The sequence below is a fragment of the Protopterus annectens genome, chromosome 7.part0 (genome assembly GCF_019279795.1).
Source record: "Protopterus annectens isolate FY-2018-M chromosome 7.part0, PAN1.0, whole genome shotgun sequence".
Lineage (NCBI taxonomy): Eukaryota > Metazoa > Chordata > Ceratodontiformes > Protopteridae > Protopterus > Protopterus annectens.
In genome coordinates this window covers 421,511,455-421,525,431 of record NC_056739.1, presented here as the reverse complement: position 1 = coordinate 421,525,431, position 13,977 = coordinate 421,511,455, and the positions used below count along the sequence as shown (strand labels likewise).

The following is a 13,977-nucleotide window of genomic DNA, read 5'->3' as shown; positions in this document are numbered from 1 at the left end:
AGATACTGCTGTTTATCGGAATATTCCGGATCTTTGCTGTTTCCTTGTTTCCTGCAAAAACAATAAAAGTCAGTGAAGAGAAGTCCTTTTTCCCCTTTTAGGACCAAAATAGTAACAGTACATAAAAAGGCTAGTGTATTTGAATTTTTCTTTACAAACAGTATTTCTATCAAAGAGCATGATGAGAAATTACTTATGTCCTTATATCACAGAACTTAGTTACTTGTACACCCTAGGTTTCCAGGAAAATAAGGTGGGAGATCAGTTTTGTAGAAACAATATACAGACCCAGGCAAATCTGTTCAACAAAATAAAACTAAAACCCGGCACGTTAAACATAAATGCATTGAAAATGTAAGTATGCTGTAAATCTCTGCTTGCTAACAAACTCAAAATATGCAGGGAAAGTCTGTGGGAATCAAACCAATGTCAGTGGATTTTACTTATCTCTTGTAATTCATTAACTTACTAATTACACTTAGCCAATTTGCTCATAAAATCAATATTTGTAACTTGTAAATCCTCCATGAAGGTGCTTTGACATTTTCAATGGTCAGTATTACATATTTGTTTTAAGGCAAGTAATTACTAAGACACAAGTTTACATGAACATATTTCACTGTGTAGAATTAGGTCACCTATCCATGCATTTGTGACTAGGTTTTGGAATCCTACATTTAACATAAGAGCTAGCTGGGGTGCAAAGGATAGACTGTCTAACCTCTGGGGGGGGTGTTTTATGATAGTCTTCTTCCCATACAGGCCAAGAGTTGAGTACATACAGTAACACCTAAGTGAGGCTTGCTATACCAGAGTATTTGCTGGACAGCTCAGGTGTAGATTTTTCTGTGTCTTTGTTGTGGTATACAGCAAGCCATAACTAAATGAACCCATTCCACTGAATATGTATGATTCTAGAAAATGTGTAAACTTACTCTGAGACATTAAGAATTCAAAGTAGGTTATTACAGTTAAGGGAGTACAGGAGTAAATTCTCAAATATAGAAGGATATCTAACCCCCCCCCCCCCCACACACACACACACACACACACACAGACTTATGCCAGGCTGTTACTATTTGTTTAGTCACTGAAATATACATGATGAGCCAGTTTTGATGAAATGGCAGAGATGACAGAAACCATATTCATGGATACTTGAATATTCATATGCACTGCACTACATGTTGTATGGAAAAGGGGAAAATGGCAAAGCCAGCAGAATGGGCCATATGTCAGCAGGTCAGCCTTTAGCATCAGAGCTGAACATTAGATACCTTGAAGCAGCCAGTAGAAAAGGCACTAAAGTGCTGCAGGACACAGTACCCAACATGCCTCAGAACACAGGTTATGACCTTTGAAATACCGAGAAGCATGGTTTTACTTCACACTCTGCTATATTTAGTGAAACACTTTAAGACAACTTGTACACAAAGGCATGATTTAAAAAAAATCCTATGCACAAGGTTGACACAAACTCCTAATAAAGGCGATATGAGCCCCCTACCCTGCCTAACTTGTTTTTCAATTTGAGGGTTGGTGTTATTAGAGAACAGCATGTGCAACTAATAACTGGTGGGTAAACATCCTTTACAAGGGCTTCAAGAAGTGCCAAAGAAGGAGAGAACATGGAAATAGGCAGTTAATTAAAACATGTGTATTGGTTATCAAAGGAGATGCAACGGAGTTGTTTTTACAAAAATAATACTGTTTCTTTCATTCATTCATACGTTTACTTTTTGGCAGCAAAGCAAGCATGCCAGACAATACACTGCATATCAAAATTAAACAACAATGTACAACGTCACTACATAATGAGATGTGTGGATCAGTAATCTACACCTTACAACAGTTTATAAACTTGAATTTTGGAATTTTCTGAACTGGCGTGTCTCGGTTGAACAAGGCTGACGACTATAAATTACAAAGTTTGTTCACCTAGCACTCTTGGTTTATCACCGCACCACTGATGGTTTAATTTCTGTATGGGACACATACTTTTATGATCTGTTTTGTGTTCTCTGGAAGATGCCACGTATAGGGAAAAGAGATGTGTTAAAACTATACCCGTTTTCATGATTTCTGTGATCTCAAAGTTGATTTATTTAAGTAATAGGGCTGTTTATAATGTGTAGTTTTAAGGGTTTCTTTTAGATAATCATGCTTTTTATGTTTAGCCATAAATGAGTAGGTAAGTACTGTGGTGATGATATAGCCAGGCATAACGCAGTGGTGATACATAAAAGTAATCCAGGAACTTCACAGTCCTTCCCCAAATTACTATCAGAAACATGACAAGAACTGACAAGAATTTCCAAGAATTGACAAGAATTTCTTTAAAAAAATAACAACCATGTTGGAAATGGAAAACTCGGGCTGCAGAAAGCTGAAGCAAATTCTAAGTTTGTAGGGGAAAAAATGTAAAAATGTAGATTAAATATGGCCACTACCCCATCCACCACCTGTACATACATACAGTTTTCCACCACGACACTTGCATGTGCAATGTCACTCTGGAAACAAAGTGCATGCAGCAGCAATTAAATCTGGTGTAGCTGTTTTTCTTTTAGATTTTCTAACAACGTCTAACAGACATTTTACAAAACGTTAGTCTTGTCTTTGGTGCCTATAGCATCAAAACTGAACTTCCCACACATTCTCCAGTTTGATGTACTCCAGAAAAGCAGCCAGTAGAAATGGCACTGTACTGCTGCAGCACCCAGTACAAAATGACGTTGTGTCCCAGCATTCCTTGGGGAACAGGTCATAACCTTGCAACATATTGGTCGGCCGGAGGTCTATCTGCATAAATGATTTCATTTGATGACCTCTCCAAAACAATTCTTAGAGATTGTCTTGTACTCAATGATAAGAAGATATCCAGCTAGGATAAACATAGGTGCGAGACCTATGAATCAGACTGCTGTACTACTGTGGTGCTCATGGTTCTGTTTGTGTCATTCTCTTTTATCATTATTGTTCTTAGTCTGGAGGCTAAAGCAGCAGCTACTGACTGGGAAGGTTTTTTATTAAACTAGTCAGTTTATTTGAACTCATCATATGAAGTTAGATATTTCCCAACAGAACCCATTTCAAAATTATGTTAGTAAGTATTTTGATGATTTTATTGGTGAATGATACCCATATCTTTTGACCAACTAACATTTTGTTCTTTTTAAAATGATTTCTGTTTCTTTCAGATTTTCTGTACTCTCCTTATGTACTACATGGTTTGTTGACTTCAAACTCAATTTCAGTCTAAAGTCTGGTTACCGACTGTGAACATAGTATCAGCCTCTTTTATGATGATTTATTCCAGATTTGTTATTTTATGTCTAAGAAAATGAGTTCAAGTCCCAAAGAGCATTTCATTGTGCATCCATGCTGATCTTTGAAAAATTTCAACCTTTCTTATCTATATGTATTAGCATGCCAGATTTTTGAGTTTAGATGCAGCTACACTTCCTGTTATCAAAAAAAACTTCTCCTTTAGAGAAAACTGCTTCATGCCTATGTTTTCCAGATATGTGTAATATTATTCCATCCCATGTTTAAGGCCAAAGCATTCATGATGTTTTTATCATTTGTTACTGCAAACAGCCTGTTTGTCATGCTTACTACAATTATGTTGCCAAGCAGCTCACCACACATAAGAGAAATCTACTACCCCCCCCAGTTTTCCCTGGCTGGGCAGTTGGGCAGGGCAGTTTTGTTTTTTGTTTTTTACTAAAAAAATGTTCAAAGCAATAGAAGAGTGTATCAAAAGAGCACATGTATGTTTCATATGGGGGGGGGCCTATGATTTAAAGCAGCCCAGAATTAATTTTTATCTGCCACGGGTAAAATGTATTTTTCTTTGAATGTGGGTTTTAATGTTTCAATGAATGTGAGTTTCAAGGGCAGAGAAGTTTTAATGCCAAGTTTGTTTAGCAGATGTCTTGGTGTTTGTGCTGTAAAATGCAAAATAAAACTTTCAAATGAAGTTCAAATCATCATAGAAGTAAATCAGTATGCACATTAGGTGTTATGGTATGGAGAGTGAAATAGCAAAGTAATGAATCATTGGAATGGCTGCAGGGGAGGCCCATTTCGACATGGTTTTTTGAGGGGGGGGGCAGCGCAACAAGATAGCCCCCCAGCTGAACTATACCCTCCCACTGTCCAGATTTTTCAGAATGAATAGATTTTTTTTGCTTCTTTTTTTTTGTTCCTCAATTTGTGGTTTTCTGGCAAATGATTTAATAATGACACACTAGTTTCAGACTTTATAACCTTCAGAAAAATGCATGCTAAAATAAGACTTGTTCTATCAACTGTCCCAGTTTATACAAGAGCAATTTTAGTACTGTTTATATGTTCCCTCAATATATTTGGCCTTGTCCAGATTTATTGCATTAACAGGTTGAGAGGTACATGCAAACCTCAACTGTCCCTAATTTGGGCTCAAACTGTTGCTCTTCCCTAATGATCCCTCCACAAAATAGCAAGTTTACTTTACTTTTATAAATAACTGTAATGATCAGAGTAGATTCTCTAATTTTGTCAGCTGCTCTAAGTTAACTGTGCTCATATTAAAATGGTGTCCCTCTCTTTGACAGGTTTCCCAGCTGTTGTCTGGCAATTTTATTTTTTTGCATCACATTTTTTTTGTTTTCTTTTTCATAAAATTTTTTTTTTTCAAATTAGTAGCAAATTGTTAGAAGAAGACTTAGAAAATAATGCAGACATTTCAGTTTCAGATTTCATACTTTTCAGCCTACTACAAAAAAAATGTCCTTATTTTGGGCCTTTGCCTCAGTTTTATTTATGAGTTTGTTGCTGTAAGAGGTTGAGAGGTTGTGTGTTGTGGTGTGTGTGGTTGGTACATACCCTCAACTGTCTTCCAAATGCAGAATGTCCAGATTTTTGTCCCCATGTTCCTCATAAATTTTGTGATTTTCTAGCAAATTGTTGAAGGCTGAAGTTGCTAAATAATGACAGACATTTGAGCTTCAGACTTCATGTCCTTTAAAAATTCATACTAGCACAAATCCTGTTATTCTAGCAACTTTCTAAGTTCGAGAACATTTTAGGCTTTGTCCATATTTCTTGCACTAAGAGGTAGGTAGGGGTGTGTGTGTGTGAATGAAACATCCTAGTTAGTGGTAGCAGGTGGTTAGTAATTTACTCAAGCTCAAAACCTGTACCTTAGTTACAGAAAGCATAAAGTCTCTATCCCAACTACCATGCTGCATTTTTCAAAGAACTGACATTTCAAGTTAATTTTCAATTCAAGGAACCGAGTTGAGTGAATTTATATTGTATTACTGAAGAGGCATTACAGCGAATGCCTCTTCATCAGCTTGGCTGGGGAGGGGGGTAGCAGTTTGAGAGCTGTCAGTACAAATTTGAAAATCCTAGCTACACCCCTGCCTTGCAACACAGGAAAACGGGTTTACTTCACACTCTGGTATAATTAGTGAAGCACTTTAGGACTTTAAAACAACTTGTACAAAAATGTATGATTTAAAAAAAAAAAAGAACTATATATAAGCATATTAATACCTGACACAAATCACAGCGATGACAATGGCTACCAGCAGCAACAGGACTCCAACAGCGACTGTGACACCAATTAGCAGCATCTGTTCATCATGTCCAACACCTGCTTGGAGAGAAAACAGAAATGCACTTATGTACTTGTTTTTAGTGCTGCCCTATTTCCTTTCATAACAACCTGCCTGACTACAGACCTGTGAGTTGACTTCAGTCACTTGTAAGGTGGGACTGTTAGTAAGCGGTTTTGGCAGAAACTCTACTGGGAATCAAACCCAGTCCTCTACTAGAGCCTAGATAGGTTTTGCATGGTAACTTTTTAACAAAAGCAGTGGTAGAAGACTTGCAAATGTACAGTCAGCTCTCGACTGGCTATCAGGGACTCAATGCTTATCAGAATCAGGTGATGATTAGAATTAAAGGAGGAATGCTTTAAGAGATTTTTTTTTACTTAAGGACTGAAATCAGCAGGGAAGGAAGACGAAACCCTGTATAGCACACCAATGTGAATGGGGTGCTTTGAGGTAACTTACTGTATATGTGAGATTAAAACCCTACAAATGTAAGAGTTTTGCAGAGCTTGGGGAGTCTGCCTGGAGTTCTGCTTTACAACTTAGTGAGCGAATGAAAGCTCCTAGAAAATCAGTTTGTGATAAGCTGCCATCTAAAGGCTATTAACCAGAAAACTAACAAAAAAAGAATGAGAGAAAGAGTGAAACCTAAAGCAGTCTATGCTAAGCTCACTTAGGCATTTGAGTTTACTTCCATAAATTTCTAGGTAAATACATTTACTCATATATATATATATATATATATATATACATGTATATAAAACAACAGAAAATGCTTAGGAGATTTGTCTTCTGCAATAGCACTTCCGTCTCTTCTTACAAACATAGACAGTTTGGCTAGATTAACTTCAAAACATGCCTAATTTTTGTCATTGTCATTGTCTCTTAGTACTGTTAACCCAAGACATGCAGTTATGTGACCACAGACCAACTACTCACAAAAAATGTCATCCCCTTTATGATGAACTCCCACTTAAAATATTACTACTATTTGTATTATTATCATCTGAGATGAACCTGTAGACTTTAAATTTGTTTCTTACAGCTATGCCACACTTTCTGCAGGCTTGAACTTAAATAAGGACCTGCTGAGCCAGACATTAAACTTCTCTCAGAATCAACATTACACACTCTAATAAGCAGCAGGGTGCTCCGGCCTAAAATCCCTCTGTCCCCAGCTGCTCACTTTTCTTCCACAGTCCCCTTCTTCCCAAACCTCTTTCTAGATCACATACCCTGGGGCAGTTCTTAACGCAAGGCATAGCTTAGCTCTTTCACTTGTCAGTGTCTTTTCTGCATTTCCTCACATACCTCAATGCACTGCATCTCCACTTTTTTAAATTACTGAATGGCACAGAGTTTTGTCTTTCTTTGTTACAAGCAGTACTAGTTCACCCAACTATTTAAGTTGCATTAGTTAGCCAGTACAAGCATTACTGTTTAAGATGTACTAGTTAACCACTACAATGCAGTACTATTACCTTTGTGTGCCATGCTAATCTCATACATTTGTACCATTTAACAACTATGTCCCAGGCTTCTCTTGTAAATGGTCAGCAGTGATTTTGCAAATCTATCCAGACATCAAAAGGAAGCAATAAACAAACAATTCTAAACTCTCATAAATGAAGGCAGTGTAATCTAAAAAAAAGTACCTCTGTCAAGATTAAGCACAGAAGGGAGGGCTTCACAATGTGCCCAGAAAGACCTCTGAACATAAAGCTGTTACCGAGTTTCTTATTTTAGTATATAATGCTGCTTTACAAATCATACATACTTTAGAACCGTTTGAATGGCAGGAAATGCTGTCTTACTGCGACATTTCCAGGCATTATTCTTCTTACTCAAAGAAGTGCAGAAGCTATCGCACTTGTCTGGCCTTCCATCTTCCTGTCATTGCATTATGAGGAGAACTTTCATCTCTGTCTGTCAAAACCATACTGGTCACTTGATCCAACATCCCATTTATTGCCTGGCAGTCTGCATACCTGTGTTCATTTCTCTAAAACCAGATATGATCTATTCTCTCCAGGAAGCAAAGGTTATCATGCAGCGGGTCAACTGAAGTGATTAGTGCTGACCCTCTTTATGACTGAAAACCTAATAAATCTGCCAGATGTTTTCACAAGAGAGAGCCTGTCAAACCTAGGGCAGATGGCTAAGATATATTTAAAAAAAAATAAACAGAATCTCTCATGGGATTTTGCTCAACTTTTTATTTGTTCTTTTTTTCATTTCTTTCCTCTTCTGAACCACTCCTGCCAGCCACCCCGAAACTCAATTCAAATCTCAACTATTAACTGTATTACTTCTCACAGGAAAATATACACTCGAGTAGCCATTCTTTTGCAGTAACTATGTCAACTTTTCATAGCACAGGGATTTTACACCCTGATGCCGTCCCCACCCAAGCTGAATAGTAACAGTGAATATTCTTTAACACAAACATGACCAGGCTGGAATATTTCAAAAAAGTATCCCAGAAGTAGCACTACAGTCAGCCCCCAACATCTAAACTTCAGTAACCAAATGGAGTTCTTTGGGGACATTCTTTTAATGGACAGGGGTACACATTTAACTGCCTTATTATACTGTCTTTCAGTTTAGCTCACAATGTATAACACAGTATAGCAGCAGCAGCACAGTGATTACATACTTAATGATCAAAATAACTTTTATAACATCCTCTTCTGTTGATCGCAAGACCCTCTTTGAATACAAACTCAAACATTATATGGCAGTGGAAAGCAGAAGAAATCTCCTAATCCCCACTGCTACGCATTCTCACATCAATACACTGCAATACTTTGTTGTACATGATGGTTGACCAAAATACATGAATGGTTTTGAAGTTGACCACCAGATACTTGGCAAGCACTGGGTGTTGCAGTACAATACAGTACACTATGAAAAAGTTGGTTATGTAATAGCATTAAACAGGACCATACCACCGTGAGTTGTTCTAGCATTAAACAGGACCATACCACCATGAGTTGTTCTAGCATTAAACAGGACCATACCACCATGAGTTGTTCTAGCATTAAACAGGACCATACCACCGTGAGTTGTTCTAGCATTAAACATGACCATACCACCGTGAGTTGTTCTAGCATTAAACAGGACCATACCACTGTGAGTTGTTCTAGCATTAAACAGGACCACACCACAGTAAGTTGTTCTAGCATTAAACAGGACCATATCACCAAAATTACAAATAATATGGGATGGAAACAACAGTGACTTGACTGATTGTGCCAGCTGCTACATTCATCCCTTTTTATGTCAAATACCACATTAACTACTTTTTTTAATCTAACATTTCCCCTGTTTAAAAATGAATCACTTACTGTGCTGCAAAATCATACTACATTGTGAATTTTAAAGCAACACCACAGTGTCTACTACTCAGAACACGTTTTCAAGACACAGCCATAACTTGAGGAGGACAATGACTTCAATCTTTTCAACAATGCATACTCATGCACCAAAGTGATCAAACTAAGGGGAAGAAACCTGCCTTTTTACTCAGACTTTGCTCAAATGCTACTTTGCAAAACTGTAGCCCCTAGCTGAATTCAGTCAACTTTCATTTGAAACAAGCTACTACATGAGAAAACAATGAGTATTAACATTCTGGTCAGTAGTAAAGCCCCTCAGTCACTTTAACTGGGTTAGTATTATTATTTGTTGAATCCCAATATGGAATGACAGGACAACATTTGTGATGTGATTTTGCTTTCTAGTTAGACATTCTTCTTCTCAGTATACTGTATATATTTTTATCCTTCAGTGTCTAGTCCTACTGACATAGAAATGCAATGTCCCATATGCATTTTTCCCAGAGTACCTCTCTCAACAAGTTTTTTAATGTCATCCTTAATGTGTACTAGTTGCAAAATCCAGCTGGGTTTTATGTCTATTTTTCTCTTAAACTGGTAAAACTGCCTACTATTTTGCTGCTTTTGCACAGCTGGGATCCCTCTCCAACTCATTCTGAAACATAGTGTCCTGGAATCCCCCAATTTTTTTGTTCAGAGTACCTCCCAAGACAGTCTATTTTTATAATAATCTTTGGTGTGTATAAGTTGCAAAATCCACTAGAGTTTTATCTTTATTTTCCTACCTTAAGACTAGGAGCAGTGGCTAATATTATTTGCTTTTGTATAGCTTACATCCCTCTCCAAATTAGTCTGTCAGTCAAAGGTGTTAAATTTCCTTCAAAAAATATTGGATTTACTGAAAAAGGCCAATCAGTTCAAGAGCTGTTTATAAAATGCTTACAGTCAAGACACTGTAGCCAGTGAATGGAAAGAAAAAAAAACAGAACGCCATAAACAAGCGCTATACAACAGAAGGAGTAAACTAGTACAGAAAAGAATAAAATCCCAAGAAGGAAAGACATCCCTGATCAGTATCAACAAGAAACTATGATCCCTCATTAAATCATCCAAGGCTAGTTTCGAAAGAAAAATTGCCAATGACTCCAAAGAGAACCACAAAGCATTCTTTAGCTATGTCAAGAACCTAAGTGGAAACTCTCAGATCTGCTCTGAGTTAGTGCAGAATGGCACAAAATACACTGAACCGACTGATATTGCCAACATTGTGGCAGACAGGTTTAGTGCAAACTTCACCCCCCTCTCACCCCCTAAAGGGCCCATAACCATACAAGAAGAATGTAGGGCCCCATCAATCACTGACACACAGGTTAAAACAGCCCTAACCAAAGCCAGAAACACAGCTTCAATGGGACTGGATGGTGTCCCAGACTGTGTCTTACAAGAACTACCCCCTCACCTAAACACACTGTTCAAACACAGCCTCTTTACAGACTACGTACCCACAGAATGGCGCACAGCAACAGTTATCCCACTCCACAAAGGTGGAGCCACAACGGACCCCAGGAACTATTGCCCTATAAGCCTGACTAGCCTGGTCTGCAAGGCTATGGAGCGCATCATCATGGAACTCATTAACAGAGACATTGGGAACCTCCAAACCTTGGACCCTACCCAGTTTGGCTTTGTTAAGGGCAGTTCATGCCTCCTAAACCTGGTGAACTTCTTTGAGACAGTTACCAAGGCATTAGACGAGGGGAAAGGAGGTCCACACAACCTACCTAGACCTCGCAAAGGCTTTTGACACCATTCCCCATTCTAGTATTATAGATAAGCTCACCAGCTTGAACATAAACCCCTATGTCACGAGATGGGTTGCCAACTGGCTCATGGATAGAACCCACATGGTGAGAGTTGCAGCTCTATGTCCAACTCTAAACCGGTTATGGCATCCCCTAGGGCTCAGTCCTAGGACCCCTCCTGTTCAGTATATACTTCTCAGAGGTACAGGCAAGCATAGGAGGACTACGGCTGACCAAGTTCGCAGACGACTGCAAACTAGGGGCCATATTTGATTCTCTGGCTGATACAGACACCCTCCAGAAGGGTCTCACTGAGATGGATACCTGGTGTCAAAATCATGGCCTCAAGCTAAATGACAAAAAGTGCATAGTCATCCCCTTTGGAAAAAATAAAGTACCCACGAACTACCACATAGGTGGTGGTCCTCTAAATACAGAAAATGTAATAAGGGATCTGGGGACCCAAGTAGATAGTAATCTCTCCTTTGATAATCATATTGCCAAGGTGGTTAGAAAATCCTTCTATGTGGCCCACCTAATCACAAAAGGGTTCGCATCTAGAACAAAAGAGGTTATTGTGCCTGACTACTCATCACTCATTAGACTCATCATAGAATACAACGCCCCATTTGGGATGTACCTTACAAGACACCTGCAACAGCTGGCAAGACCACAAAAGTACCTCACCAAGAGGATTACTCGCCTCAAACAGATGCCCTATGCAGCCCGACTCAAGAAACTCCAGCTGTACTCGGTTGCATACCGCTTACTCAGAGGTGATCTCTGCCTGACATACAAGGCCACGTCCAACCCAGAATTGATGGACATGCTCGACCTAAAAAAAAACAAATCCCGGAGAGCCACACGCTCTAGAGATATAAACCTCACCACAACGATAAATAGGACATGTTGGAGGGACAGATTTTTGCCCCAGAGACTCCCCATGCTTTGGAACAGGATTCCAATATACATCAGGCAGAGCCCCTCACTAACACTCTTCAAGAGAAACCTTGACGGGTGGATGGGAAACAGAAAATTTACCCCGGGGATCACTGCAGTGGCTCTGCTGGACAGTGGAGCAGGGAACTAATGGCTCTATTGGACAGAGGCACAGGGAACTAATCTAAGGGGGTGGCGAAAGCCAGCACATTCTGGCTAGGCTTATAAATACCCTTGGGCAGACAGCCTAGTACTTACCTATGAACCTATATTAGGGGGACACACAGTAACTTTAGAAAGAACCAGCCTTGGCTGAAAAATAAAGTCATAATGTTTTCCTCCTCCTGCCATTTGGAGGAAAACTGCAAATTGTAAAAATGTAAAAATCACTTCAAGTGACAGGCAGAAGTACTGCAAAGAGATTAGATTGGATCAAACCTTTGTTTTTTTCCCAATTTCTACCCATAGCCACCAGTTAGATGAAAATAAGGCATCTGATATCACACACAGCTCCAGTTGCAAGAACTATTAAGATTTATACCACAGGTATTAAGGCTTATTCTGTGCTTAAAATATCCCCAGTCTTTTAACTAGTCTTCCCCAGGTCTTTTTTTCCTTTTCTTTTTTAATTGGCGAGGTCTTTCTTTGTTAGTAATCAAGAGGAGGCTAAAGTTTGCTTAGAAACATTCTCAGAGAACTGTCCTTAAAGTGGCTGTCATTGAAGCAGGGTCATAAATTGTATCCCAGTGTTTTACCTGGCTGGAAAAAATGAGTTTAGTGAGCAAACAGTAATCATCAAAGATACACATGCTTGAGGCATATACAGTCAAATGGTTGCATAAGTGTTTAGATTAAGACTTCAGTATTTATTTACCTTCCGCTGGAGTCTGGACTTGGGCAATTTGGCTAAAGCTTCCATATCCAGCTGCTGTGCGTGCACGGACCTGAACGACATATGCAACACCTTTCTTTAGATCATTAAGCTGTACTGAAGTAGTCGACGATTTCTGGTACGAAGCACTGCCTTCACCACGGTCCTAGATATGCAAACAAAAAGAAAAAGAGATCAGGAAAATATAACATAAATTACTGCATTCATAACAAAACTTCACCTATCTGCTTGTCTACTAACTAATGTACAAGGGCAAAGGGAAAAAATGGCCCAGAAAATGTCATAAATTCTTATTTTATATGTACTCCTTTTACACATTTGTAATATGAATTTTGAAGTGCAAAATGTTTGTACTCCTTGCAGATATGCTGTTTAGGCCTATAATGCAGCCCTCCCACACTTAATAGCCATCTTTAAATACAGATGTATGAACACAAATGTAACTAGAAACACCCATAGATTGGTGCCTAATTTAGGTCTAGATTTTAAAAGAGATGCTCTCAGTGCAAGTCTACCTTGATTCCGAAAGACTTGCTCTCAGTGTAAGTGACTTACTTCAGTGTAAGGTTTGTCTGTAAACAGGCTTAGTATGGGGACCAGATTCCGAAACACCTGCTCTCAGTGTAAGTGGTCACTTACACTTAGAGCAAGTTTTTTCGAATTTGGCCCAGTATATCTATCCATAGTTTTACTTCTTTTTGGCAAAATGTAATTCCAAGTTCTGGGTATCCATATCTGTTTTTTTTTTTCCAAGTTATTTTTTTTAGTTATCTTTAAATACTACCCAATCCTTGCCACAGTTGTGACTGCACATAATAGTTCTCATGCCTCTTACCCTTTCGTAGTACTTGACCTCGTAGTCAAGGATGGTTCCACTACTTTTCTCTGGTGCCTTCCAAGACAATGTCATGCTATTGGATGTCAGTGATTTCTCTTTTACATCACTCACTGGTGAAGGAACTACAATAGAAGAAAAGAAGACAAAGATGTTACTTTCTGATGTTTAGTTTACCCAACTCTAAAAACTTTGTAAACTATCAACACAGCTGCTACAGAAGAGGGAAAGAGGAGACTGACAGTCGTTGCCCATTTCAGTTAGTTAGGAAGACGCTCTTTTCGTGAAAAGCCTTCGAGTAAGAGAAACCATGAGATCGGGCACACACATACACTGCATGTCTGTAACCAGCTGATTCTGCAATTGCTGCTGGCATAAACATAACTTTCATTATTCTAATGGCAGCTAAATCTGGAGTAGATATTTCAAATGGCAAGCAGTAGCTACTGACATCTAAAGTGGAAGAGGGAGGAAAGAAAGATGCAAGGCAGTATGAAAAGAGACCAGAAAGAGCAAGGAGCAACTGAGCATGTCCAACCACAGCACCTAAACTGTACAGTAGCAG

The 13,977-nt window shown here is 38.8% G+C and overlaps 1 protein-coding gene across 2 annotated transcripts in view; it reads right to left on the bottom strand.

Annotated features, from left to right (window-relative positions):
- The window catches only part of EPHB4 (EPH receptor B4), a 194,966-nt gene that overhangs the window by 41,936 nt on the left and 139,053 nt on the right, over positions 1-13,977 (bottom strand). The window contains exons 6-9 of one of the 2 annotated variants that reach the window (XM_044077006.1): positions 13,413-13,537; positions 12,560-12,722; positions 5,545-5,647; positions 1-51 (exon numbers count right to left, since the gene is read on the bottom strand). The exon at positions 1-51 is cut by the window's left edge and continues 11 nt beyond it. In XM_044077006.1, the coding sequence (XP_043932941.1) occupies positions 1-51; positions 5,545-5,647; positions 12,560-12,722; positions 13,413-13,537 (442 nt within the window). The remainder of the gene's footprint in view (positions 52-5,544; positions 5,648-12,559; positions 12,723-13,412; positions 13,538-13,977) is intronic. The other variant, XM_044077007.1, reaches the window with a different exon arrangement.